Source organism: Mirounga leonina, unplaced genomic scaffold (assembly GCF_011800145.1).
Source record: "Mirounga leonina isolate KUSES-001 unplaced genomic scaffold, KU_Mleo_1.0 Mir_101799, whole genome shotgun sequence".
Lineage (NCBI taxonomy): Eukaryota > Metazoa > Chordata > Mammalia > Carnivora > Phocidae > Mirounga > Mirounga leonina.
The window spans coordinates 1,731,232-1,759,078 of record NW_023270210.1 but is presented as its reverse complement, the minus strand read 5'-3'; the positions used below and the strand labels follow the sequence as shown (position 1 = coordinate 1,759,078).

Sequence of the window (27,847 nt, the reverse complement as noted above, 5' to 3'; positions counted from 1 at the left end):
TGGTCCACATTTGCAGAGTGGGGTGCAGAGCATCTTCTCCCATGTCAGCCCAGCTGGCCGGGCCCGGCTCTCTCGGGTCCAGGCCTCTCCCTCAGCTCGGCGTGGGTCTTGTCACCAAGGTCTTCCCCTGCTACTTATGTCTTGGCTCTCCCTCGGTCATCAGGGAAGGAAGTGGCCCCCAGGGTGGGCCTCACAAGCCACATCAGAGGCTCCCCGTCCCCATACCTCAGAGTGGAGACCACCAAGAAAGCTGCTTCCCATTCTCCCGTTCTTCCCCAACCCTTCCCCTCCCCCTGCCCCAGCCCTCCCTCTCTTCCTTCCCCCCACCCACCTCCTTCCCAGCCATCACTGGGGGTTCCACTTTTGTCAGGCTGCCTGAAGGAGCTGCCAGCCCCCGGAGCAGGTCCACAGAACAGAAAAACAACAACTGGCAAGCACAGAAAGGGAAAAAAACCACAAAACTCAGGGTTGCCTTTGTCTACAAATAGCCAAGGCTCCCGGCAGGGGGCGAGTCTGCTTCAAAGCCAGGCGTTCTCTTGTGCTTAGGACAGTCCTCTTCGCCTCTGCTTTCCAGTTCGCCTTTCCTGTCCCCAAGTACCCACGCAGAGAGCTCTGGAGGGGTGTGCGTGTGTGTGCACGTCCATGTGCCTGGGCCTGTGATGCGCACACGCGGCCCGCACGAAGCTGAAGGGGCGCCTGCTACAGGTCCGCCCCCCCATGCCAGCTGTCGCCGTGGTCGCTGTACTTGGAGAGCAGGAAGTAGCCGACGGAGAGAAGCGTCCCTTCTCCTGGGGGCTTCTCTCTGGTCACAGAATCCTGTGCACACACACACACACAGACACGCACTAGATTCTAAGGGAGAGTAGGGGACAGGGTCTTGGGAGGCCCGCTGGACCTGGGCTGGGGCCGAGGGCCCGCCCCGCAGCACAGCGGGGCTCAGACAGTGGTGACGGAGAGCAGAGGGTTGTAGACCCGCTTGCCGTCGGCAGAGCGAGTGCCGTGGGCCAGCATCTCCTGGATGGTGATCCAGTTGTCCAGGATCTTCTTGTTCCGCTTCTTCATGGTCTTGCGGTGGCTCAAGGCAATGATGTTGAGCTCAGCCTTGCTGTCGCCGTTCTGCTGCTCCCTCAGGCACTCCAGCCGGCTCTGCATCATGAACTCGCGCCGCTTCCGCTGCTCCCGGGCCCGGATCAGGTGCTGCTTCCGCTCCTCCTTGCTCCAGTAGCGGCCCATCTTCATCTCGCTCACCGCGTCATCATCCGTGGTCATGCCGCTGCGTTCCTCGCGGATCTTCAGGGCCCGGGCTTTGAGGAGGCGGTCACGCACAGGCCGCTTGGCCACATAGCGGGTCCCATCGCTGCGCACCTTGACCTTCCACTCCATGCGGGGTGCTTCGGGGGCCACCGCTGCCCCGCCCACCCGAGGGCCAGCAGCCAAACTCAGGGGGCCACGGCCCAGCTCTTCCAGGCCGCGCGGCGGGGCCAGCTGCACGCAGCTGTGGTAGTGCTCGCTCTCCTGGCCCTGGCCGCGGTGGCGCCGGGAGAGGTAAGGGCTGCCCTCGGGGCCCACGCGCTCCAGGGTCACGCCCGTCTTGGGGCTTCGGCGGACGCGCTCCTCGGAGTGCTGTCTCCTGCCCGCCTCGGGATCCCGGGAGAGAGATCGGAACTTAGCGGGGCTCCCCTGCGGGGCAGCTGCCTTGGGGTGCGCGGTGACCGTGGAGCCGGAGGGGGTCCGGTTCAAGTTGGAGTTGCCGGCGGCAGCCCGCCTCAGGGGGCTCTCCGGCAAGGGCTCGGCGAGCAGCGGGGTGCTGCGGCAGCTCTCCCCCGTGTTGTAGGCGCTGGTGCTGTCCTTGTCCGACTTCTCGGGCAGCTCGGAGATGTCAGACAGCTCGTGCTTCTTGGGCTCACTGGCCCCCAGGTCATAGAGACTCTCCTCCTCCAGCAGCCAGGCCTTCATGCAGCGCTCCCGCAGCTGCTGCATCTTCTGCGCCCGCAGGATGTTGCGGCACTTGAACTCCAGGTGCCGCAGCTCCTCCTCCAGCATGGCCATCTCGTGGCCCAGGCTCTCGTTGCGGTTCACATCCAGGGCGCTGTTGCCGCCCGAGGCTCGGGGGAAGGGCAGGCCCGGCTGGTTGCCATTCTCCAGATGGCCCTTGATCTCCAGCAGCTCCCGGTAGCGCTCGTACTCCTCGTCGGTGAGGCCCGGGATGTCGCCAGCCCCCAGCCCTGCCCCCTCTGCCAGCAGCGAGTCCATGCTGAAGTGGAGGTCCCGGCTCTTGCGCAGGGCGCCGGGTGTGTTGGCGGCACTGGCGGGCTCATCCCCCAGCAGGTCATGCTCGGAGCTCTCCTCGGTGCGGGTGCTCTCATCAGTGCGGCCCACCCCACTGTCCAGCTCCTGGCTATTGCTCAGGCCCGTGCCCGCATCGGGGACCCCTTTCTCCTCTTCGTTGCCAAGCTGGGGCAGAAAGATGAGCCCCACTCAGTAGGAGTCCCGCAGGCCGGGCTCGGAATCAGAAGGGCCTTTGGGTCCAGCCCATCTCCCGCATGCCCCAGCCCCCTGGCCTCCCGCCGGCGCTCCCCACTGCCCGCCCTGCCTCCTTCCTCACCTGCTGGGCAGGGGGGGATTTCAGCTTCCGTGCACGCAGCTCCCCCTCATGCTCAGAGCCAAAGTCATCCAGAAAGTCATCCCGGTCACTGTCCTTCCACCGCTTTGCCAGCTGCAGAGACAGAACTGTGCTGTCCCCACTGCTTTAAGGACTGCCCCAGACATCACCCCACCGATGACCTTTAGGTCCCATACCCGGTCTCCTGGTCTCAATGAAGTTGAATAACCCAAGGGAGAGGGGGGCCCCGGCACACTCGGCCATCAGAGGCCCAAGGGGAAATGGGCCCCAAAGACACCACCCGCCCTCCGTCAGTGCCAGGCTGCTGGCATGCCTGTGCCCTTGTCCCAGACCAGCAGCTCCCACAGAAAGCCCGATGTCAGGGGTCCCAGAATATCCTGCCTGGCGCACACACACCTGGCTCTCAGGTCGGGCCACCAGCAGGGAGATGTTGGTGTTCTCCTCCTGGCTCAGAATGGCCACTGCCTCCTCCCGGTTCTGGACGTCCACACCATTTATCTGCGACAAGCCAAGGGACCATCACAAAGAATGCCAGGGCTGGCTCTGGGGTGGGCCCTGCCCTGGTGGAGCTGCAGGGACCCCCTCGTAGGGAGTTCCAAGCAGAGCACCCTGGCCTAGGAAAGGCTCTTGAGCTCTGACAGGATGGAAACCAAGTGAGCATGTGGCCTCTTCCTGGGAGCCCCCCGGGGCAGTTGTGCGGGAGAGGAGACCCAGCCCCGGGTTCAGGCACAGCAGGAGAGAGGTCACTGAGCAGCCAGTAGAGTGTGGGGCCTCCGTCAGGCCTCCCCGCACCCCCCCCCGTCCACTCACCTGGATGATCCGGTCCCCCTCGCGGATCCGGCCATCTTTGGCTGCAATGCTATTGGGGTTCACCTGTAAGGCAGACGCGTCATGGGGACCTTTCAGTAGAAAGGACCTCCCCCCTCACCTTCGGGAGGTCCCAAAGCAAACTAAAGTCTCCTTGCTTGCTCCCTCTTCAGCTCAGACTGGAAGCTTCTGAGCTCCAGGAGGCAGGGACAAAACAAGTGGGTCTCGGGCTAGTCACCTCTCCCCAGCACAAGCCAGCCAAAAGCTCCCCGGCCCCTGCCACCACCCCCAGGCCCAGGCCCACCCCCAGTTGGCACTCGTACGCTCCTGTGCACGGAAGCCTGTTCTTTTCCACGTCAGAGGCTGGGTGAATGCAGGAAGCCGAACACTTACCCCGCCCCCCCACACACACACAGACACACACACACCCCAGCCCTGGGGCTCGATGGGCAGTAAGATATTCGTACAAAGGTTGACTTGATCAGAATGTGGGGGCAGCTGGCGAGCCATCCGCCCTCCTGTGGACACACATGTGTCCGCCACGGACAGGTGGGGAAGCACAGCCCTGTGAGTACCAGGAGGGGCTTAGCATCACAGGGCCCAGACCTCAGCCTTGCTCACCGGCCCAGCCTGCGCACAAGTCTCCTGGGGAGGACGGCCTGGCCGAACACACACCAAAGCCGCTAGCTGCCCCGTGTGATGCTAAGTAGGCTCTGCCCCTGGCAGCCGGGGCTTTCTGGGCAGCCTCAGAGCCCCGGGCGGCACGGAGAGGCCACAGGGATCGGACGGTGTGCGGACTCTCCGTGGGTCAGACCCCGCCTCCGCACCTGCCACCACCATGCCCTCCCCTCCCCGCTGCCGGTGCCGTACAGATGGACGCCGTCCACGTCCAGCCCGGATGTCCTAGCACACAAAGAGGAGGCGTGGAGCCCCACTGCCTCCTAGAAGAGCCACTCCCGCACCCTGCCTTCATACCTCTCCAACATAGATGCCCAGGTCCTCCTCATCATCCGTGCGGTAGCAAACCATCAGGCCGAGCTTGTCCCGGTGGTTGGTCTTATACAGCTCGACCTCCTGCCACAGGGGCCGTGGGGGAAGCAAAGGAAGAAAGCCCCCAAAACGTGTGAGTGAGGAGGCATGCTACAGGGGCGGCAGCCACGGCCCAGCCCCAACCCCAGCAGCACGACCCCCGGAGCCAAGTTTCCAGCCTCCAGCTTGGAGGGTCTCTCTCACCACCCCGAGTGGTGCACGTGTGCCGTGGTCTCCCCTGCCAGGAAATGCCCGAGACACACACGAGACACACGGGACACACAGGACACAGACATGCGTGGGACACAGACTCGCTTACGCAGACTGACTAAGGGACCTCACCCATGCCCTCCCCAACTCAACCCGTGAGCCTGAGTAAGCAGCCGCGCTTCGGCAAGGGCCACGAGGCTCGGCTGCCTGGGGACAAGAGGAGCCAGGCCTGAGCTGGGCTGCAGACAGCCATCCCTGCCCTGGCCTGGCCACCTGGCTCACCTCATACTCCAGCTCGTCCATACGGTCTGCCTCCTGCGGGCCGCCCTCCATGAACTCCGCCGGGTCATAATACTCATGGCTGATGGGGGGGCTGCCCAGGAGAAGGGGGGTCAGGCCAGCCATCTGCTCCTCTAGTGCCCTCGCCCCAGCTCCCGGGCTGGCCGGTCCCAGTGGGCTCGGCATGGAGCCCCTCCTTCTGAGCTACATGCATCCATGCAAAGACCAGGAATGCTTCTTGAACGGGAGTGACCAGGGGTCTGCACTGAGGACACAGGCATGCCTAGCTCTCCCTACCCCATCCCACCCTGTCGCCCAGCCCAGCCCAGCCGGCAGGGTACCAACTTCTCCAAACTGCAGGTGCCCCTCCCACCCGGCACTGCCCCCCCCCCGCCCCCCGCTCATGCAACGCCCCCAGGAGTTATCCAGGCCCCAGAGGACTGCTGGGGAGTAGAGGAGGACCCACTCTACCTCCAGGGGCAGCCCTCCTTGCCCCAAGGCTAAGCGTGGCTGCTGGCGGCCAGGGGCCTCACTCTCTGTGGAGGAGGGGATCCCGGGACCACCGCTCTGCATCATGGGTTTAGATTAGCAGAATGAGCCACCAGGCCTGGATGAGAGGCCCTTCTTCCGACTGGGCCAGAAAGAAGCCGAAGAGATGGAGGAAGTTCAGAGCAGGGGGAGGATGGGACAGACAAGGATGTGAGAAGATTCAAGGAGGGATGCTTGAGAGGCAGAAGACGATGGACAGCAGAGGAGAAGAGAGGATGGAGGAGGAGGAGGAGCTGAGGCCCTCAACCTTCCAGGAGCAAGCTCCCAGGATGCTCCTCCCTTGGCCCTGGGGGGTAGATACCAAAGGGAGCCTGTGCGTGAAGCCTCCCCTGGTCCCTTCACTGGCTGATGTCCAGCCTGAGGCTGTAGAGGCCTAGAGACTGCTGAGCCCTTGGATGCCACAGTCAGCTCTGGAGGCCAAGGAGCCTGCTTCCTGCCTGAGAGGGCAGGCCAGTCGGGGTCTCCCTGCCACACCCAGAGCTGCAGCAACATAGCCTCTGGGTGGCGTGCCCTCTCCGGAGGCAGGGCCCGGGGCCCTCCTGAGGGCGACTCACAGCTCAGACAGGACGTACGGCTCCAGGATGACCATGGGCGGGGTGGGCGGGCGCAGCTTGCCCAGCGCCATGATATGCTCAAAGGTGATGTCGGTCTGAGTGCCACTGTCCACCAGCTGCAGGTCATGGCATGAGCTGTCCCCCCGGAGGCGGGGGCTGCGTCTCAGCACCTGGATCACTAGAGGCTCCTTGGAGGAGCGCAGGGCCTCCAGGGTTTGCTCCTGAGACAGCTTGGAGAGCTCCTTCCCGTTCACCTGCGGCAGAGACACGCCCCCATGAGAACCCGCCGACCCACCCCCCAGTCTCCTCAACCAGAGTGTGCTCTCTACCCTCATTCCCGGCTGAGCCCCACGTCTCAGCCCTACCCCTACACAGTGCTGTCTGGGGATGAGGGAGCCCCCGTGACTAGGCACTGGGTCTGGGGGCTCGGCCCCCACCCTAGAACATCCTCCAGCAGGAGCCACCCACACTTCCATCCTCCTCGCTCCAGGACCTGCTTCTCGTTCAGGCAGCACTGAAGCCAGAGCACTAGGAGGTCCGCGGAGAGGCCCCCTTGGCAATGACTGCGCATCTGACATCAGGGCTGGAGGAAGACTTTGACCCCTCTCTCCCAACGGGAGTCAGTCCATAAATGGGTTCAGGCAGGAGGATTGAAAAGAGTACGCAGACACGAAGGACAGGATCTCTGTCCTCAAGGCAATGACAGAGTCGCTGAAGAGAAAAGGTGACACGCACAGAGCCTCCTGACATGGCAAGACAACCTAAGGGAGGTACCAAGGAAGTGACCCTTCTAAGACCACCGCCATTTCTTGGGCACTGATGTGCATCTCCCCCGAATCCTGACCTCAACAACCCATTGTGCAGATGAGAAAACCGAAGTTCAGCAAAATGAAGGGAGTGAGTCAAGGTCACGAGCCTGACTGGGCTGCATAGTGGTCAGAGCCAGGGAGAAGGCTGGCCTGGTGAAGCCTCACGGGAAGATCAGGACCACAACGTGCGGAGGGTGGAGGGTGGAGGGTGGAGGGTGGAGGGCTTTCTGGGGCCAGCTGGGTGGAGCAAGGTGTACCCTCAAGGGACTTGGGGGGCCCAAGGCTGGCCCCAGCCCAGCCACGGATTTCGGCAGCATCCTGTATGCATTGGGCCCTGGGATGGTCACTTTGGGGCGAGTGAACCAGGTACCACAAGCTGTGACCTCAAGGTGCTCCTTGGTGTGGAGGCAAGTAGACTAAGGACCAAACAGACACAGCCAGCATTCAGGGAAGGCGCCATGAGAGCAGTGAGGGGTGGGAGATAGGGATCAGGAGGCAGCTCCTGGAGGAGGGGGATGGCAGGGTCTCCTAATCCACTCAGCAGCTCATGGAAGGGCTGTTCTGGGCCCAGGGAGGACACGCACCAGCGGGGATACTCCAAATGGCTACACCCCGTGGGTAACCACGGAACCAGACCTTTGAGAGGCTGCTAAGGAAGCAGAGGGCCGGCCACACCCCATCTAGGAAGGGGGTAGGGAAGGCTCCCTGAGCAGGGGGCACCTGGCCCGCATCAGAGGAAGGGAGAGAGGGAGGCTCGTGAGTCCCTGCCAGTCAGCACGGAGAGTGAAGGGCCCGCAGACCCAGCACCTGCCCACCGACAGAGGGGAGAAGGGCCGCACTTGGGCACAGTGGCCGGGTTGTCCCGGTCTCCGAATTCCCACAGTGCCATCTCTGCCCCTGGGTGTCTCAGGGGGTTGGGAGTTCTGCAGAGATGCCCAATCCAACTGCAAAATCTTGTCTCCAGGCTGCCACCTAACAGACTAACCCCTGGATGTCATCCCAGGGAGAGGTCTGTCTTAGGAAAGCAAATAATTACCTATCTGCTACTTCATTGTGTCCTTGTAGATAATCTCAGTACTGAGGTCTCCCCTCTCCACAAACTTTCCTTGGTCAGAAAAAAATTTTTAACCAGTCTGGTCTAATTATAAAAGAAACACAGGTTCATTGTAGAACATTTGAAAAATAGAGAAAACCATAAGGAAGAACACAAGCATCTGCCAAGAAGGTATTAGTTGCCAACTAAGGGTAAGTGTGAGAATGTGGTCGATACCGCCCGAGAGGAGGAAGTATAAAGGCGGGGGGTGGGGGGGGTGAAGGCTGAATGCACGGGAGAAATTCAGGAAGCTGCAGGCCGGGCAGTGTGGGAAAGGCTGTAGACAGAGGGAATGTGAGGAATGGCCTGGAAGACCCTAGAAGAGCCGGTTGTGAAGCTGTCAGGAAATCTGTGAGCCAGCCGTTATCAACACTTTGATGGACTAATCTTACAATGGAATGCATTATATTCAAAACAAAGGCAGTAAGTACTCCAAGCTCATGACTTTCTAATTCTTTTACTACACTCTCGTGTTTGTGCCTAGCGTGTCTGGGGATAGGAGAGGCTATATAACGCGTGTGCCTGTGCGTCTCTTCCCGTGCTGAGTGACATCTTGCCGCTGGCCACGGTGGGGGTATTTACACCACGGAAGTCCGCAACTGCTCCAAACCAGGGCTTTTTGTCTCGGACATTGACCAGCTCCCCACTGCCCTTACGTCCAGGGTTTCCCTAAAATGCAGAAGGGCTGGGCTGTCCTCAAGATCTCCAAGGGCTACGTGTCACCCTGAAACTCCCGCAGCAGGGCCACAAGCGTGCAATAGGAGGGGCTCAGGTGACATTGAGAAATGCAGGAATGTCTTTCTCCCTGGAATCTGTTGGTTAGCCTGCGGCCATGTTGCTATGGAAACTGGGCCCAGATAGTGGGGAGGGGAATGCAGGGTGGGCTGGGACGTCAAGAAGAGGATGGGCACCTGCAGAGACGGGTCATCACAGGGAGGCCTGGGATGCCCAGCAGCCTTCCCCTTGACCCACGTGCTCTTTCAGCTTCCTCTCTCCTCTTCCTCAGTCAGTGGGTGCTCCCAAGCTAATGAAGATAAGTGGGCCAGAGACAGGCCGTGACAAGTTAGAAATGAGCCCCTCCCAGAGCAGGTGAGGGCTACAGGCAAGGTGGGGAAGTGTGGGGTGATGAGCAAAGTAGCCTGGGGCCAGGCACACAGTACCGACCCTCAGATTCCCCACCTTGAGTCACATGCAAATGTCTCCACAGGCCCAGAGGCTCTCCCCACCAAGACACCCAAGACCCACTCCCGCTCACCACCTCCCTCCCCTGCTGCCACCACTCCAAGCCCCTGACAAACAATCCAAACTGGAATCAAAATCCTAAATGGACAAAGCAAAACTGCCTACCGTGGAGGTGAGAGAACAATGTCCATGATGTTGGAATAGAGAATTCTTAAGATGAACAATGGGAAAGCAAGAATGGAAAAGACACAAATTTGACTATGTTAAAAGTAAAACTTCTGAACAAGGGACAGAAACACAGTGAAAAGATAAGACAGGCTAAGAGAGGATGCTTACAATGCATAGAACTGATAAAGGATTATCCAGAATATTCTGTAAAGAATTCCAACAAAACACTAAGAAAATACAAACACAGTAGGAAAACCAGTGCAAACAGAAGAGGGAGCCTAAACCAAGCCACGGGCTGTGAGCAGCATCGTCTTAATAGCCAACCCTGGAAGCAGCCCAAGGACCCACCATGGGCAGAACGCATCAAAAGCTCATGCTCTGTTCCTACGTGTGGTATATGGAAGCATTCCTGCTCATTAATGGCATAAATAGGAGAAAACGTGCATCAGAATGACAAACCCAAATCCCTCCAGCAAGGGAAGGAAAAAATGCTGAGACCAACGGGCCAAAATCGAGGTGGGAGACGGAGAAGCAGGGAACCCGATGCGGGGTGGGTGTGGGGATCAGGGAGTGGGTGGTTTGTGTGGGTGGGCGGTAGGGCTTGGTGGTAACAGGAGCAGGTCTAGGACCCTGTGTTGAACCCCCTTCTTCTAGAGGGTCTTCTCTTCCCCTCCCGCCCCTTGCCACCTCCCCACTTAAGCTCTAAACGTCAGCCTATATCATTCCCTCTCCTTCATGTATCCTTCTTTCCTCCCTCAATAGCTGCTCATCACTTCCTGCCCCCCTCCTGTCACCTACACCCACTCAAGGACAGGTGCCCAGGTGTATCCATCCCCGGCCAGAGTCACACTCGCTGGGAAGCAGACACATGCTGAGGGAGCCATGAAAGGCCCAGCGGACACCCAGGGAGAAAGCGGAGCATGCTAAGCATGTAGCACAGAGGGGACCCTGGTAGGCCCAGCATGTGGGCATGGCTTGACGGCCCTGAGACTTGACTCCCCTCAGGCTGCCAAGCAGGCTGGCTGCAAAACTCATTCACTTTCCCGCCTGAGAAGGCAAGAGGGGGCCCGGCGGAGGTCAAAGGCTCAGCATGGGCCAGAGGACAGACAGCAAGCACATCCTCATCCTCAGCTTGGAGGGGAAGCCAGGCCCTGAGGGGCCCCACCCAAGCTTCCAAGGTGGCCCTCAGCTCTGCTTCTGTGTCTGTCTCTCCCACCAGGCCAGGGCGCCTTTTTTTTTTTTTTTTAATTAAAAAAATTTTTAAGATGTATCTATTTATGAGAGAGACAGACACAGAGAGTGAGCATGCACACTCGGGTGGGGGGGAGGGGCAGAGGGAGAGACTGTCCAAGCCGACTCCCCACTGAGCACAGCCGACAAGAGGTCGAGAGAGGGGGGCTCGATTCCAAGACCTGAGATCATGAGATCGTCCCAATACCCCCATGATCATGAGATCATGACCCAGGGTGCCTTCTTATATCCAGAAGGAATCCAGAATTAGGATCACTTTGGGAACATCATTTCCAGTTCAGGGAGAGCAATACCTGCTGGCTATGCCCATTGTCAGAACCTCTCATTATTAGAAGATGTTGCCTTCATCAAGTACAAACCTTCCTCCTTTGGAACAATCCAGAAGAAATCCACTTTGTTTTCTAATACTCCACGTATGCCTGAAGCCCACTTGAATGTCCCACATCCTCCCTCACCCCAGTTCCTGATGACTCTCATCTCTACCACTGCGGGGCAGGCTGCGCTGGCCTTGCCATGTGCCGGGCATCATTCTTTGCCTTAGCTGGAACCATCTTTTGGCAGCCAATCCTATTGGTTTCATAGCGTGCTTGCAGAGCAAGCAAACCCTCAAGCACTGCCTCGCCCGAGATAGACTTTGTACTCGCTACTCAGGAACCCTCCAAGCACGCATCCATTTCCTGCTGCCCACATGAGCCCAAGTGGGCTGACCTGAGACCCACAGCTCTAATGCAATCCCAGGTGAGCTGGAAGTCACTTCATTTCCACTGTGGGGAGAGGGGACCCAAGCTTTAGAGGCACCCCTCTGCTCAAATGTGGCCCAGGTGGCCTGGTTCCCGTCTACACACCAGGGGATCACTCACTGCCCTAGGTCCCCAGGCACTGAAGCACCTTGTCAGCCCAGCCTCCACAGGCCCCAAGGGCAGTGGCCACCTCCAGACTCCAGGGTGCTCAGCAGCCCTTATCCTGGCTGACCCTGTCACCCAGTCACGCACTCTTGGTCTGAACCTTACACACTGTAAAATGGTAAACTTTCTGCAAGAATTTGTCAATAACTATGAAGAATCTTGAAAATATTCATCATACCCTTTGATCCAATAAATTTGCTCTAAGTAATAGATTTTAAATAATAATAATAATAGATACCATGTGAATTACAGGGATGGCCAGAGTAGTTTTGTTGTGGTAAAATACACCTAACATAAAATTTGCCGTTTGGCCATCTGAAAGTGCACACTTCAGTGGCATTTAGCTCCTTCACACTGTTCTTCAGCCATCACCTCCATCTCGTTCTGGGACATTTTCGTCCCTGCAAAAGGTGACCCTACCCATTCTCTCCACATTACCCTAAGCCCCAGCCCCCACCACTCTCTCTTCTGTCCAGATATCAATGGAATCATACAATACGTGCTCTGATGTGTTTGGCGTCGTTCCTTAACACATTTTCTAGGTTCATCGATAGTGCAGTAAGCGTTAGTATTTCATTAGTACTTTATGGCCGAATAATAATCCATTGTATCCCATAATATTCCTTTATATGGATGGACCACATTTTGTTTACCCAATCATCTGTCAATAGACATTGGGTTGTTTCCACTTTTTGGCCACCTGTGAATAATGCTGCTATGAATATTTGTGTGCAAGTTTTTGAGACCCCGTTTTCAAATCTCTGGGCTAGGAGCGGAAGTGCCAGGCCCTATGCTCCATCTATGTTTAACTCAGTGAGGTACCAGCATTATTTTTAATGCCAACAACTTCACAACAATCTTAAGCATTAAGTGTCTTCTTCATTAAAGCATACAGCTGCCCTCCCAAAGTCTTCCAGTAAAATGCCTTTTTCTCAAAAAAGATATAATGGGGCGCCTGGGTGGCTCAGTGGGTGAAGCGTCGGATTTCTAGTCTCGGCTCAGGGTCAGGAGATCCAGCATGGCGTTGGGCTCCGCGCTCAGCCTGCGTGAGACTCTCCCTCTGCCCCTCCCGCCCCTCATATAAATAAATAAATCTTAAAAAAAGATTTTTGAGAGAGAGAAAGAGAAAGAGCAGGAGCAGGAGGGGCAGACGGAGAGGGAAAGAGAAACTCAAGCAGACTTCACTGAGTGGAGAGCCTGACGTGGGGCTCAATCTCACGACCCTGAGATCATGACCTGAGCCGAAACCGAGTCCGATGCTTCACTGACTGCGCCACCCGGGCACCCCAATAAATAAATCTTTTTTAAAAAGATATAAAATGACATGTGAACTAGGATGATTACCATATAAAATGTTTATGGAAAAAGGCTGGAAAAGAATATATAAAAACATTGTGTGAGGGAAATCTGAGATTTTTCCCCTTTTTTTCCAAACTTTATATAACATGGCTATACTTTTTTTTTTTTTTTAAGATTTTATATATTTATTTGACAGAGAGAGACACAGCGAGAGAGGGAACACAAGCAGGGGGAGTGGGAGAGGGAGAAGCAGGCTCCCAGCCGAGCAGGGAGCCCGACGCAGGACTCGATCCCAGGACCCTGGGATCATGACCTGAGCCGAAGGCAGATGCTTAACGACTGAGCCACCCAGGCGCCCTGGCTATACTTTTTGAAAAAAAAATAAATGTTTATGAACTGCAAAATAAAAAACACCATTGCTGGAAAATTCTCATGATAAAATATTAAGCAAAAAGACCTCTTTAGACCAGTGCGACCTCAATTCTGGGAGCATGGATCTGGGTGTATGTTACATATATTCATTCACTGGTATATGCATATGTGTTCAACACAATACTTTCTTTAAAGACTGGGAGAAAATTCATGGGAGATAGTATTTACAGGTGACTTTTCTCTTGTTCTTTCTAGTATTTTCTCCAATGAACATCGCTTTTATAACCACAGAGAAAATATACAAAAGCAATCTAGCCCATGATATATTCTGACCTGTTCTCAGTTTCCCCAAGGCTCCAGACTCTGTGGCAGGTGACTGGTTTGTTCTCCTGGCTCCAGGGCAGCCCGGGATGGGACGGCAGCCTCCGGGCCCAGGCCCCTTGGGTGCCCATTAAAGGAGAGCAGCGGTAATGAAGTCACATCAGACTCCATATCCACACCCGATCTGAGGAGGCTCAGGAGAGGCACTGCTTTCTCCCTCTACTGCCTTCCATTTCCGGCCCAGGTGTCCCAAAAAAGGGGCCTGGAGTCCCAGAGGGAGTGAAGGAGGCCCTGGGGGGACGCTCGGGCTGTGGGCTCCAGGTGAGGGGGGGAATGAATCACAGCCACCCACCCCCTAGAGGAGGTGGCCACGAGGGCCCCGCCCCATGCCCACCCCAGGGGCCACTGGGAGGCTGGCCTGACCACGGGGCCGGCCAGTTGGGCTTAATGGGCCTCAGGCCAGGGAGCAAGACTGAGCAGACACCTTCCCCGTTCCCCCAGCGCAGCCCCCCTCTGCCGGCCCCCTACTGGCTCCCTCGAAGGTGGGTGATCAAGGTGTGGGCCCCAGTGTCTGAGCAGAAGAGAACAGGAGGCCCCTGGGGTCGGGGGAGCCCTGACCCCATAAGCACCAGCCAACGAGGCAGGGAGGCACAGCAGACAGGCCCCCAGGTCTGCCTTCACAAGGAGCCTGCGGCCACCCCACACACAATGGCCACCCCAGCCCCTCAATGCAAGCCAGGTCACAAGGGTGGGACCCTTCCCCACCAGGGGGTGGACAGGCACAGAGTAGCCAATCAGGTAGTGGGGTGAGGAGACAAGACACAAGCTAGGGCAGGGACCTACCTCAACCCAGGCTCTAAAGGGGGGTGAGGTGGGGGGGGAGTTGTAACGGGGGAAGAACTTTCTAACAATCAGGGGCGTTGGGAGTGAGCAAGGAAGGTGAGGGGGGATGTCAGAGGCTGTAGTGGGGACGGATCTGGGCGACTGGGCCACTGCCCACTGGTCTCTCTCGTTCCAGGGGGCTCAAGACAAGGGACTCTTGGGACAGACCTGTGTGGTCTTGCATGCGGCTTCTCCAGGGAGCAGGGAGACAGTAGAGAATGAGCCCCGGAAGCAGGGTGGGCTCCCCTCTGCCCCAGGGCACCCTTTGGAAGCTGAGAGGCAGAATGCTTCAAGCCTGGTTGGAAGGTGGGAGGGGGAGGGGGCAAAGCTGTGTTTCAGAAGGTCGGCGGCAAGGGAGCCCAGGAGAGGAGGTCAGCACAGGGGTTATGGGTGCACAAGTGACCCTCTGCGTCCCCAGGCAGCTGGGAACCACTGGAAGGAAGACGTGTTCCGTCTCCCGCCGAGCACTGGGAGAACGGGAAGAACAGCCATGAGTAAGACAGACGTGATCTCTGTGCTCAGGGAGGCTAGTGCCAGGGGTGGAACCCAGGCAAGAAACAGCAAGTAAGGCCGTTTTGGACTGCATTCAGAGCACTGAGTTATGTGGCCGAAAATGCTAAAGCGGGGACTGCTTTCGATCGAGTGTGCAGGGACAGCCTCCCCGGGGATACTTGACCTAAGACCTAAATGATGACAAGGAGCCCCCCACGGTAGGGACTTTGAAGAACATTCCAGCCAGTGCTAAGCCCTTGGTGCTCTCCAGAGAATAATGTGCACACATCGCCCCGGCCTCTATTGAGGAGCGTGCAGGAGGGGACCAAGTGCAGGCAGGGGAAAGAGCAGCAGGGAACCACAGTGGCCCAGACCAGAGATCACGGTGCCTTGGCCTGGGATGGAGGTGGCAGTGGTTGCCAGGGCCCGGGGAAGGGAGAATGGGGAGTGCCTGCTTAATGGGCATGAAGTTCCCTTTTGGGGTGATGAACATGTTCTGGAAATAAATAGTGGTGATGCGAATGTACATGTCACTAATGGTAAATCTGATGTCATAGACTTTCCCACAATAAAAGTAAGACTGCCATCCAGATCCACAGAGACAACAAAGGTGAGGATCACTGTGGACGATGCAGGGGTTGGGGTAAACACGGGAAATGGGCATGTTTTATAAATGGAAATTTTTTCTCAGATTTAAAGTTCCTGAGACATGCAAACATCCTCGATGCCCCACTCCACCTACATATGTCCCGAACCATGAGATGGCGGGGAGGATGCCTGGGTGGTGCAGCCAGTTGAGAGACCACTCTTGGTTTCGGGTCAGGTCTGATCTCAGGGTCGTGAGATCGAGCCCCCTGGCGGGCTCTGCTCTCAGCAGGGAGTCTGCTTGGGTTTCACTCTCCCTCTTCCTCTGCCCCCATCTTTCTCTCGAAGATAAATAAATAAATCTTAAAGAAAAAAAAAGCAGGGTGCCTGGATGGCTCAGTCAGTTAAGCATCTGCCTTCGGCTCGGGTCATGATCCCACGGTCGCACGGTCGCACACCGTGGTCGCACACCGTGGCACATCGCACTGGCTGCTCAGCAGGGAGCCTGCTTCTCCCTCTGCCCCGCCCACCCCTCCCACACTGGTGTTCCCTCTCTGGGCTCCCAGCTCAGCAGGGAACCTGCTTCTCCCTCTCCACTCCCCCTGCTTGTGTGCTCTCTCTGTGTCTCGCTGTCAAATAAATACAGAAAATCTTTAAACAAAAAAACAAAAAAAAAGCCTGAGATGGGGCACCTGGCCGACTCAGACGGTAGAGCATGCGACCCTTGATGTCAGGGTTGTGGGTTGGAGCCCGATGTTGGGCTAGAGATTACTTTAACATGAAAATAAATTACAAATAAAAATCATGAGATGGAGGAGCTAACGGGGGATTGAATATAGACAGAAGAGGCCCACAAAGGACCACGAGGCACGCTTACATTAAGCAGTTGGAGAGAGAGACCCAGAGTTTACAGTCAGCCAGAGAGAAGCTAAGGAGGAAAGCTGAACAAGACAGTGCATCGAGGGGCATCTGTTAAGAGGTGGGCCACCGCAGAGAGGGACACTCAGCAGGCTGGGCTGGGCGGGGTGTGAAGCTCGGGAACTTTTGCAGAGAATGGGGTTGGAGTGGCTGGGGGCTGCGGGAGAGCGCTGCCTTTGGGTTTTACCAGGAGAGACACCTGAGCGTTCTGAATGCTGATGGGAGGTTTACAAGAGGGAAAGTTCGGGCCAAAGAGCGCGGGGGGCGGGGGGGGGGGTAGTGCAGGCACCAAGACCTTGGGGGACATTGGGAGTAGGCGCGGGGAACACGGGGGAAGAGAAGAAACACCAGCGGCAGGTGAAGGAGACACAGGGGCAACGAGGGCGCGCGGGGGCCAGCGACAGCTCCGGGGGAATCCCAGCGGCCAGCCGCGATCCCGCAGGGGCCCACCGGCCGCGGGGAAAGCGCCGGCCCGCTCCGCCCCGCCTGCGAAGCGGCGGCGCCCCGGGCGGCGGAGGGCGGGGCCCCGGCGCGCTCGCCCCGCCCCCCGGGCCCCGAGCCGCAGACAAAGAGGGCGGCGGCGGCGGCGCGAGCAGGGCTGGCCGTCGTCTCCCGCACGGGCGGTGGGCGCGAGTCCTCGCCCACCCTCGGCTGCAGCGAGTCTCCGGGCCCCGACCTGGGGAGGCTGGCGCAGCTGCGCGGGGGCTCCCCGGGAGGCCCGGGCCGTACTTCCCAGCGGCTGTGATGCGGGCCGTCTGGGCGGGCGGGGAGGAGGGAGGGAGGGGCCGAGGAAAGAGGCCTGACTGGGTGCCGGGCGGGGCCCGCGGCCCCAGGGAGGCCTGCGAAAGGCCCCTTGCACTCGTGGTAAGGCGGGGAGTAGGGGCTTACCTACGTAAATGTCTAGTGGGGACCAAGGCTGCTACATTAGGACTCTCCTAACCCCACTCTGGGGATGGAGAAACAGACAAGGAGACAACAGACACCGGAAGTTGCCCTCTGCCCTGGAGCCCTGAGTCTTGACTGATGGCTCTCAGCTCTGCTGACAGGAGTGTCCAAGGGACACTTTGGATGTACCTGTGTCGCTGGCTTCCCAGGCTCAGACGAGTGTTACGGGGACCCCCAAACCGACAGAGCAGCCTCTGTCTTTTCAATGGCCCAGCACAAGTCCTCACTCCTCTTTTCCCAACTCTGGATTTTGAAAATGGTCAACCCACAGGGACGTTGCAACATCTGACAGTGGATACCTGCATTCCCTTCAGGCAGATCTCCCCCAGAGTGCACACTCCCACACCTGCTCTCCCCTTTCTACACACACATTTTGCAAGCAAGATGCCAACACCAATGCTCCCATTCCAGGAGTAACCACACCACCCTTAATGTGCTCATGGATTTAGCACTGATGTAATCATCAGCCACCCCCACATCTCTACAAATGTACCACTAATACCCTTACAGCTTGTTTGTTTTTGTTTCTGGACCCCAGGATCCAGTCAAGGACCACACACATTACATTTGGTTGTTAGGTTCTTTTTTCTTTAACTTTCATGGCATTGACCTCTTGGAAGAGTCCAGGGCAGCTGCTTTGCACAATGCCCGAGTCTGGATCTGCCCTCATTAGATTCAGCTTAAGTGCTTTGACAAATCGCTGGGTAGTACCCCCTCCCCACCATCAGGTCGTCCCACTGCTGGGGAATGCTAGATTTGGTTTAGTCACATGGTCAAAATCATGGCTGCCAGGTCTCTCTTTTTCCCTTCCTAATTTACAAGTCACCTGGGGTAATACCTTGAGACCCTGTGACCATCTTGTTCCGGACAACCTTTATGTAATGGTTTTACCATCCGAGGATGATCCTTGCCTAAATGAATTGCATCAGTGGCTACGAAATGCCTTAATTTGTTTTTTGTTTTGTTTTCAAAATTTTATTTATTTATTTGACAGAGAGAGACACAGCGAGAGAGGGAACACAAGCAGGGGGAGTGGGAGAGGGAGAAGCAGGCTTCCCACAGAGCGGGGAGCCCGATGCGGGGCTCGATCCCAGGACCCTGGGACCATGACCTGAGCCGAAGGCAGACGCTTAATGACTGAGCCACCCAGGCGCCCCGAAATGCCTTAATTTGTAAGAATTCTAGCAGGGCACAGCAGTACATTCCACCATCACGTGACTGGTCCAGCGAACAGCATGGCCCCAGTCGTGGCTACCTGGACAAACCACACCATCCAAGCCCCTAACTGTGCCCACCCCTTCTTGCCCAGGGGCAGGAGAAAGAAAAGGAAGCATGGGAGGGCTTCCTCTCAAAAGCCTTTTTAGGGGCGCCTGGGTGGCTCAGTCGTTAAGGGTCTGCCTTCGGCTCAGATCATGATCCCAGAGTCGTGGGATCGAGCCCCGCATCAGGCTCCCTGCTCAGTGGGAAGCCTGCTTCTCCCTCTCCCACTCCCCCTGCTTGTGTTCCCTCTCTCACTGTCTCTCTCTGTCAAATAAATAAATAAAAAATCTTTAAAAAAAAAAAAAAAAAAGCCTTTTTAGTAGTTTGGGAGTGGTGTGTATGTCTGGGCGCCCAGGTGAGCTGACTTTGTGTTGGTGAGGGTGTGGGCGATGGGAAAGGAGGCTTGCTTAGCTAGCACACAGTATGTCCCTTGGGAACCTCAGGGGGGCAAAGACCCCTGGAAATTGATTTGGTAGGTCTCAGGTGATGCCTTGCCTCTTGTAGCAAACTCACTTCCTAGGTCATGTTGATGTGATTCAGGGCTTCACTGATTTATCCTGAGTTCCTTCCTGAGGTCCTTGCTCTTGCTGTGGTTGGTGCAAGGCCCAGCAGCATGGACGTGGCCTGGGAGCTTGTGAGAAATGCAGACTCTCAGGCCCTGGACCTGCTCCGGTTCTGCATTTTAACAAGGGCCTTAGGTTTGAGTTGTGCTGGCCCAGAGCACCCCCTCAAGGAACCAGGAAGGATGCACACATACCTGAATGAGGTTCGGACACCAGACAAGTGACTCAAAGGGTCTCTCCTTCCCTCTTACCCCTTCCCTCCCCAAAGCTGTTGAGTGGATGGTGGTGCTACCCAGGGTCTGCTGAAATCTGATCCATCAGCCCTGGCCCCCCTGCCTTTCTAGGTGAGAGCAGGTCTCTCAGGGCACCTCTGAAGTCTGCCTGGAAAGAGTGGCTAGGAAGGAAGGATACCCCAGATGGCCTGTGTGAAAAAGCAAAGCAATTCTTGAGGTCATCATCAAGATAAACTGTGCAGGGGGCGGGGGGTGCGCCTGGGTGGCTCAGCCGATTGGGAGTCTGCCTTTGGCTCAAGTCATGATCCCAGGGTCCTGGGATGGAGCCACGCGACGCATTGAGCCCCACAACACATCAGGCTCCCAGCTTAGCCGGGAGCCTGCTTCTCCCTTTCCTTCTGCCGCTCCCCCTACTTGCTCTCTGTCAAATAAATAAAATCTTAAAAAAGAAAAAAAGATCAACCTTCGGGTGTAAGCTCACAACTAAAAAACATCCACCCGCCCACCTCTGGGCTAACCTGACTGGCCCAAGAGCATGATCCAAGTCTAGCAGTAATCAGAATGATATTCTTTATGAGATGCTCTTCATGTCCGCTGCTCAAAGCAAGCATGAGCAAGAGGCAGGCTGCACTACAAAGAAGCCCCTGAGCCCCAACTTCTCAGTCTTTCCTCCTCTGGCTCCTCACTAATCTTAGACATTACTCTTCACAACTAGAGGCTCCTCTTCCTGTGTAAAGTTTTCTCTCCTTTCTTTCACATACAGAAATCCTCAGAATAATACTGAACATTCTTCTGTCACTGGACATTAACTGTGTCATGTCCATGAGTAAGGCTGTCTCCACCCAACTGCCACGCCTTAACCACTGACCAAATGGCCTGATGGCAACAACTCCACCCCCTAGCCAAATGAGATCCCAGGGGACCCAGTGCCAGATGAGCAAAGGTTGCTGATTTCCCCATGGCAATGACCCTGGGAGGCAGGCACTCTTTATTCCCACATGGTACTGTCTTCCCTTTGGGGACCCAGAAACAGAAGGAGGGAAAGACCCACCCAACCCCACTAGAGCCCCACGCTGGGCTAAGTACTCTCATGTGTTTTTCCTTTGGTATGTGTGTGTTACGTGTATTTCTTGTTTTTAAAGCTTTACTGAGGTATAATTGCCATATAATCAAATGCACATATTTAGAGCATAACACTTTAAAGTTTTGTAAATATACACCTGTGAAACCATCATCACAATCAAGATAGTGACCATTTGGGCGCCTGGGTGGCTCAGCTGGTTAAGCGACTGCCTTCGGCTCAGGTCATGATCCTGGAGTCCCGGGATCGAGTCCCGCATCGGGCTCCCTGCTCGGCAGGGAGTCTGCTTCTCCCTCTGACCCTCCTCCCTCTCATGCTCTCTGTCTCTCATTCTCTCTGTCTCAAATAAATAAATAAAATCTTTAAAAAAAAAAAAAAAAGATAGTGACCATTTCCTCAAGTATCCTCATGCCCCTTTGTCATCCCTCCCTTCCGCCCATCCGTGCAAATGTTGATCTGCCTTCCAGTCACTGTAGATTAGTTTGCATTTTCTAGAATTTTCTACCCCGATGGCTCAGGCAGTCCTTGGAACTGAGGTAAGGGAGGAAGGGCACTTTAAAATATTGAGACAATGGAAAAACATGGTGATCCTGTGTAGATGATGGCTACTGGAATTCAGTGCCCCACTCAAGCACTCCAATTACTTCCAGAGGGCCTACCTACTTCAGGACAGGCAGGGCACTCAGCAGCAAGGCACAATGACAGAACCAAATCCTGCTGGGGCACCTTGGGTGGCTCAGTCATTAACCGTCTGCCTTCGGCTCAGGTCATGATCCCAGGGTCCTGGGATCGAGCCCCGCATCGGGCTCCCCGCTCGGCAGGAGGCCTGCTTCTCCCTCCCCACTGCCCCTGCTTGTGTTCCCTCTCTCGCTGTGTCTCTGTCAAATAAATAAATAAAATCTTAAAAAAAAAAAAAAGAACCAAATCCTGCTCACAGGAAGCCCCCACGCAAGGGGCAAGGAGCATGTCAGGGTGAGGGGAGCCGCCACGGAGGATGAAGATGGAGAGAGGGGACAGCTGTGGGCCCTTCTCTCCCCAACTGTTGCCTCTTTGTTCCCCGCCAGTCTCTCCCATTACAAAAAGGCCCGGGGGGGGGGGGGGGGGGGTCTGTGATCCTCAGCACAAGGAAGGATGGCTGGCACAGCGGGGTGGGGGCGGGGGCTATGCCAGCAGGAGCCTGAGGAAAAAAGACCTGGGAGGGGGGGCGTCACGAGGAGACCTGGAGGGCTGTCCTTTGACCTCTCTGGATGTGGACAGAGGGGAGCCGGATGGTGGTCCTGAGTCACTCGAGGCTGAAAGAAGGGAGAAGAGCAGAGGTCTGGCCAAGCCCTGTAGGGAATGGGTGCAGTAGGCCAGGGGCCAGTCTCCTTTGTCACATAGGTCTCCTGTGCACCAGGCCGGCCAGCAAGCATTTGATGGTGTCAGAGAGGGGGCACCAAGATCTAGAAGACTGGGGTGGCAGGGGAAAGACAAAGAGGCAGAGAGAAGCCCAACAGAGTGGGGTGTGATTAGATCCATGACAAAGGGGTCAAGGTGCCCCAGGGCAGGACAGCGCCCCCAGCCTGCAAGGGCACCAGGAAGGGCTCTCAGCAGGCATCGTGGGCCTTGGCGCTGACTCCGCTTCCTGCCCACCTTTCACCCTCTGGCACCTGGTTGCTGCCTCTTCCTAACTCAACGTGCAAGACCGCCCATCCCCAAGATCCTTCTACCTTTTCTGAGCTTGTCGAGCTGGTTGGTGTGTGGCACCCCGCCCCCACCCCAGCGCCCACCCGGTTCAATACTGATGGGACTCAATACTGATGGGACGGAAGTGGGGCTGGGGCTCTGCGGGGCTGCACTTAGCTCGCGGTGCTGGGCCACGTCAGTAGCATAAGGGGCCCAAGCCACGGAGCGTCCCAATAGCCACCCAGAAAACATTTGACAACGTCAAACAACACTTCATCATAAAAACACCCAAACTACGAATAGAAGGGAACTTCCTTGACTTGACAAAGAGCATCTATGAGAAACCTACAGCTAACTTCTAACTCACTGGTGAAAGACTGGAAGCTTCCCCTCTTAGATCAGGAGCAAGGCCAAGATGTCTGCTCTCACTTCTTTCCAACACGGTACTGGAGATTCTAGCCCGAGTAAATAGGCAAGAACAAGAAATAAAAGGTATCCAGAATGGAATGGCAGACGTAAAAGTATCTCTATTTGCTCATGACATAATCCCACATATAGAAGATCCTCAAGAATCCACTAAGAAACAATGAGAGCTAATAAATGAGTTGAGTAAGGTTGCAGCATTCAGGGTCAATATATAAAAATCAACTGCATTTCTACACAGTGGCAATGAGAAAGACGAAAAGGAAGTTAAGAAAACAATTCCCAGGACGTCTGGGTGGCTCAGCTGGTTAAGCATCTGACTCTTGTTTTCGGCTCATGCCATGATCCCGGAATCCTGGGATCGAACCCAAGCATTAGGCTCCCTGCTCAGCGGGGAGCCTGCCTCTCCCCCTCCCTCTGCTGCTCCCCCCGCCCCGCTTGTGCTCTATCAAATAAATAAGTAAAATCTAATAATAAAATTTTAAAGATTTTATTTATTTATTTGACAGAGAGAGATAGCAAGGGCGGGAACACAAGCAGGGGGAGTGGGAGAGGGAGAAAGCAGGCTTCCCACCGAGCAAGGAGCCGGACCCAGGGCTCGATCCCAGGACCCCGGGATCACGACCCAAGCCAAAGGCAGACGCTTAACCGACTGAGCCACCCAGGCGCCCCCCAAAAAAATCTTTAAAAAAATAACGGGCACCTGGGTGGCTCAGTTGGTTAAAATGTTGGACTCTTGGTTTCGGCTCAGGTCATGATCTCAGGGTCATGAGACTGAGCCCTGCATCAGGCTCCTTGCCTAGCACAGAGTCTGCTTAAGATTCTTTCTCCCTCTCCCTCTGTCCCTCCCCCTGCTCGTGCGCGCTATCTCTCTCCCTCAAATAAATAAATAAATATTTTAAAAATTAAAGAAAATAAAATTTACTTACAAAGCTATAGTAAAAGCAGAGTGGTACTGGCATAAAGACAGACATTTCTCCAGAAAAGACATACTAATGGACAATGTATGAAGAGATACTCAACATCACTCAGGAACTGCGAATCAAAAACATGCATTGGGGGCATGTGGAGAAAGTGGAACCCTCTTACATTCCTGGTAGGAATGTAAAGTGGCTCAGCCCCTGTGGAAAAGAGTTAGGCGGCAGCTCAAAAAATGAAACAGAATTACCATATAATCCAGCAATTCCATTGCAGGGTATATACCCAAAGAAATTAAATTATTTTTAATTTAACTATTAAATTAAAAGGGACTGAGGGTGCCTGGCTGGCTCAGTCCACAGAGCATGTGACTCTTGATCTCAGGGCTGTGGATTTGAGCGCCACGTTGGGTGTAGAGATGACTTAAAAATAAAATCTTTAGGGGCGCCTGGGGGGCTCAGTTGGTTGGGCGTCTGCCTTCGGCTCGGGTCATGATCCCAGGGTCCTGCGATCGAGCCCCACGTCGGGCTTCCTGCTCGGCCGGGAGCCTGCTTCTCCCTCTCCCGCTCCCCCTGCTCGCGTTCCCTCTCTAGCTGTCTCGCTCTCTCTGTCAAATAAATAAATAAAATCTTCTAAAAATAAAATAAAATAAAATCTTTAAAAAATAAAAATAAAAAAATTAAATAAAATCTCTTTAAAAATAAAATAAAAGCAGGGACTCAAACAGATATTTATATACCCATGTTCACAACCACATTATTCACAATAGTCAAAAGGTGGAAGCAACCCCAGTGTTCATCAATGGGTAAATGGATAAATACTATGTGGTATAGCCACACAATGGGATATTATTCAGCAATAAAAAGAAATTTAGGGGGTGCCTGGCTGGCTCAGTCAATAGAGCGTGCAACTCTTGATCTCAGGTCATGGGTTTGAGCCCCACATTGGATGGGTAGAGAGTACTTTAAAAAAAAATTTTTTTTTTAAGAAAACATGATAAATGAAAGAAGCCGCACATAAAAAAAACCATGTATTGTATGGTTCCTATGGTCATTAAGTTGAAATGTCTGGAACAGGCAAAACCATACAGAGATTAGTGGTTGCCAGGGGCTAGGAGGTGTTGGGGGAAATGGGTACATGACTGCTAAAGACGGGGTTTCTTTTTGGAGTGATGACAATGTTCTGGAATGAGACCGTGGTGATGGTTGCACAACTCCCTGAATATATGACAAACCACCGATTGCACACTTTATCAGGGTATGCTCAATAAAGCTGTAGTTTGTTTTGTGCCATCAGGAGAAAAGGGCCTGGAACTCAAGGGTAGGACAGACACTTGGAGTTCTTAACCTGGGGGTTGGAGAATGCAAGGCACAAGGAAGTCCCCTGGCAAGTGGTGTAGGTGTGCATGTGCATTTCTCTGGGCTGCACCATGCCCCACCCGGGTCCCTTACTCTCATGAGGTGCAGAGGCCACAGGCAGGTACAGACTGGACTGCGAGAAGCACCATTTAGGCTAGGGGAGTACCAGTGTTTAGGGGAGTACGGGAGCCAGGCAACGGGTCTGACTGGTCTTTTGGGACAAAAGCTTCTTTCTGCTCTGAGAAGAGGACCGGACTGGGCCAGGAAATGCTCACCCCGCTGTGCCTGGGACTCCAGCCCCCAGAAACGGGGTCATCTGGGACCACTAATGGTTTTCCCTGCTTTCCAGCTCCTTTTTATTCAATCTTCTTTTGTCTCCCCTTAATTTTATTTTATTTACTTATTTATTTTGGGGGGGGTGCAGAGGGAGAGAGAGAATCTTAAGCAGGCTCCACACCCAGCACACAAGCCCCACGCTGGGGTTCGATCTCACCACCCTGAGATCAGGACCTGAGCCAGAATGGAGTCAGTGGCTTAAGGGACTGAGCCACCCAGGAGCCCCTCCCCTTCATTTTAAAGGGTCATTCCTCTTTTAAAAGCGCACCCAGGCTCTGATTCTGCCCAAACTTCGGCAGGAGCTTTAAAAGGGAGCGGTGTCCCCAGAGAAGGCAGCTGGCATGCGGGCCCCTCCTCCTGGGGACCTATCTCCCCAGGGCTTGGGGCTCTCTCTCAAGGAAAGCCTGGCTCTGAACTTTCCTGCCCAGGTTCATCTCAAGCCCTCTTCCACCATGGAGCCTCCCTGAAGGCAGTCCCAGCCCCAACTGTGGCAACCTCCCCTCACTCACTGCCAGGGGGAGCCAGAAGGGTCACCTCAGTGTCGCCCCTCGACCCAGCTCATTTCAAGCCTGTAGGCAGCGCAGGTCGCCCTCCGCTTTCCACACACCCCCATGAGGTCGGCCTTAAATGAAATACTACCTCAATCCCTCTGTGAGGAAGTCAAGAGCCAAGAGCTTTGGAATCGCTTGACATTTGGTGGAATAATTCCAAGAAAGGAAGGCGTGAGGGTGGGATCCCACGGCGTCACCAACCAACCAGTGCAGCGCGGCCTTCCGCCTGCAGCCCCGGTGCCCACCACTGGGATTCCAAGGGACTGCCTTTCGGTCCCAGCGCGAGTTATTACCGAGCCCGATTCCACGAGCGGGCAATGACAATGGCCAGGCAAGGTTTCCAGACAGCGGCAACAAGACGAGCGGCACAGCCCGGGGGCGGACGGCGAGAATGGAAGAAAGGCGAGGGGCCGCGAGCGGGAAAAGCGCAGGGCCGCGCGCGCCCCGGCAGACGGAGCCTCAGAGAGGAGCTGAGTGGCGCGGCCAGGGCAGAGCAAGATTCCCCGTCGTGCCCCCTCCCGCTCACAGTGGCCAGAACCAGGCTCACAGCACCAAAGCTGGGCTCCCGCGGCCTCCCCAACCCCCCCGAGACGCTGATTCCTCCCCCCACCCCACCCCCACACACCGCGCCCCCGCGGGTGCTTACAGGAGTTCCCCCTATTCTTCTAAGGAGACCCCACTGCCCCCAGCCAACACTGCACGGACCAGCGCCTGCTCCCCAGTCCTGACCCATAAACCCGGAGTTGAAGTGCATACCTGTCTGCGCCGGGTCTGCCCCTGGGTCCCGACTCCCTCCGACCTTGAACTCCCTCCCCTTAGCCCCGGGGGCGTCTCAGGCCACACCATGCGGGACATTTCCCTAGACACACCTCTCTGAGCGCACACAGAAAGTACACACACGCGGGGCACGAGGAGCCTCCGCGCACACACAGACGGGGCACAAGCACGCACTCACGAAGTCACGCCACGCACAAGCAAGGAAGCCCGGCTCCGGGCCACCGGGCTGGGCTTGGGTTCCGAGCGCGCGGCCGGGCGTATCCCCGCCTGCCCCGCCGAACACCGCCCGGTCCACGCCCCCCGCGGCTCTGGACCCGAGGCCCCGCAGGGCAGGGAGCGAGCCGGGCACCGCTGCTTGCAGACAGCCCTCCCCTCGCTGAGCCCGCGGTACCCCAGCCTGGGAGCCCACCATTTGGGCAGGGCCGGAGCGGGGAGTGGGTGCCGGGATAAGCACCCCAGCCCCAGACCGCCCGCGCGCTCCTGCGCCCCTGGCCCTCCGGGCCCTGGATTTGGCCGCCCCCAGCGCCGCGGGTGCCCAACTCCCTCCCCCGCCCTGGGTCCAGCGGGGCGAGCGTGTGCAGGGAACGGAGCCCGTTGCTATGCAACCTCCATCCCGCGCGGGCGCCGGCAACACCGCGCCTCCGGGCTCCCGGGCCCGGGGTGCAAGCGCGCCGGACCGGGCCGAGCCCAACTTCCGGACCCAGGCCGATCGGGACCCAGGGTTCACGTGCCCATCTACTCCGGGCGCCCAAGGGACGCGCCCTACACCCCATCCCCACGCAGCTCCCCCCATCTGTGACTGGCTCCCACGGAGCGCCAACACCCAGCAGCCCCAGAAATTGAGGGCAGGAATGGCTCCCTACCTCTTCCTCTTCGAGCCCTTCGGCCCTCCCAGGTTCGCGACCAGCTTCTTCCCCAGGTGGCGCCCACGCCCCCCGCCCCAGCGGCCCCTACCTGAAGCATCACTTTGTACTGCTCCTCCGGTTTCTGAACCACACACATATTACATCCCATGGTGCTGGCCAGCGAGGGGAGGAGGGCGGGAACGGGAAAACGCCTTTCACTGGCCGGAGTGCGGGACCTCGGGTCCCGGGCCGGGGCCGGGGGCCATACCCTAGTGCAGGGGGCGGGCCGCTTGGCGGGGGAGGGGAGGACGCCCCCGAGGGAGGGGCAGCTCCACGCCCCTCGGGTTAACTCCGCTGGCTGAGGCCAGGCGCGGGCATGCTCCCTCGCACCCGGCCAGGAAAAAAAGGGCAGCGGGGGATGGGCGGGCGCGCCGGGCGTTGCTGGGCGACGGCCCCCCAGGAGGCGCGGGGGCGCGCCGGGCCGCCGGGGGCCGTCAGGGGCCGTGGGCCGCGCGCCTCCCCGCCCGCGGGGCCCGCCGCTGCCGCTGCCGCTGCCGCTGCCGC

The 27,847-nt window shown here is 56.7% G+C and overlaps 1 protein-coding gene across 2 annotated transcripts; it reads right to left on the bottom strand.

Moving 5' to 3' along the window:
• Window positions 1–366: 366 nt before the first annotated feature.
• Window positions 367–27,540, bottom strand: PDZD4 (PDZ domain containing 4). 2 transcript variants are annotated; one of them, XM_035010143.1, is made up of 8 exons: window positions 27,393–27,540; window positions 6,070–6,305; window positions 4,952–5,042; window positions 4,406–4,504; window positions 3,434–3,496; window positions 3,020–3,121; window positions 2,606–2,716; window positions 367–2,454 (listed from the first exon to the last, which is right to left on the bottom strand). In XM_035010143.1, the coding sequence occupies exons 1-8, from the start codon at window positions 27,450–27,452 to the stop codon at window positions 937–939; spliced, it is 2,280 nt and encodes a 759-aa protein (XP_034866034.1). In that variant the 5' UTR covers window positions 27,453–27,540; the 3' UTR covers window positions 367–936. The 2 variants fall into 2 exon arrangements, with proteins under 2 accessions (XP_034866034.1, XP_034866027.1); XM_035010136.1 differs by having other exon boundaries at window positions 6,052–6,305; window positions 27,393–27,452.
• Window positions 27,541–27,847: the final 307 nt, after the last annotated feature.

Coding starts and splice junctions, on each gene's coding strand:
- PDZD4 (XM_035010136.1), bottom strand. CDS start 27,452: ATGGGATGTAATATGTGTGTGGTTCAGAAACCGGAGGAGCAGTACAAA. Junction 6,306..27,392: donor AGTACAAAGTGATGCTTCAG/GTAGGGGCCGCT, acceptor TCTCTGCCGCAG/GTGAACGGGAAGGAGCTCTC. Junction 5,043..6,051: donor CCGTACGTCCTGTCTGAGCT/GTGAGTCGCCCT, acceptor TCTCCTGGGCAG/CCCCCCCATCAGCCATGAGT.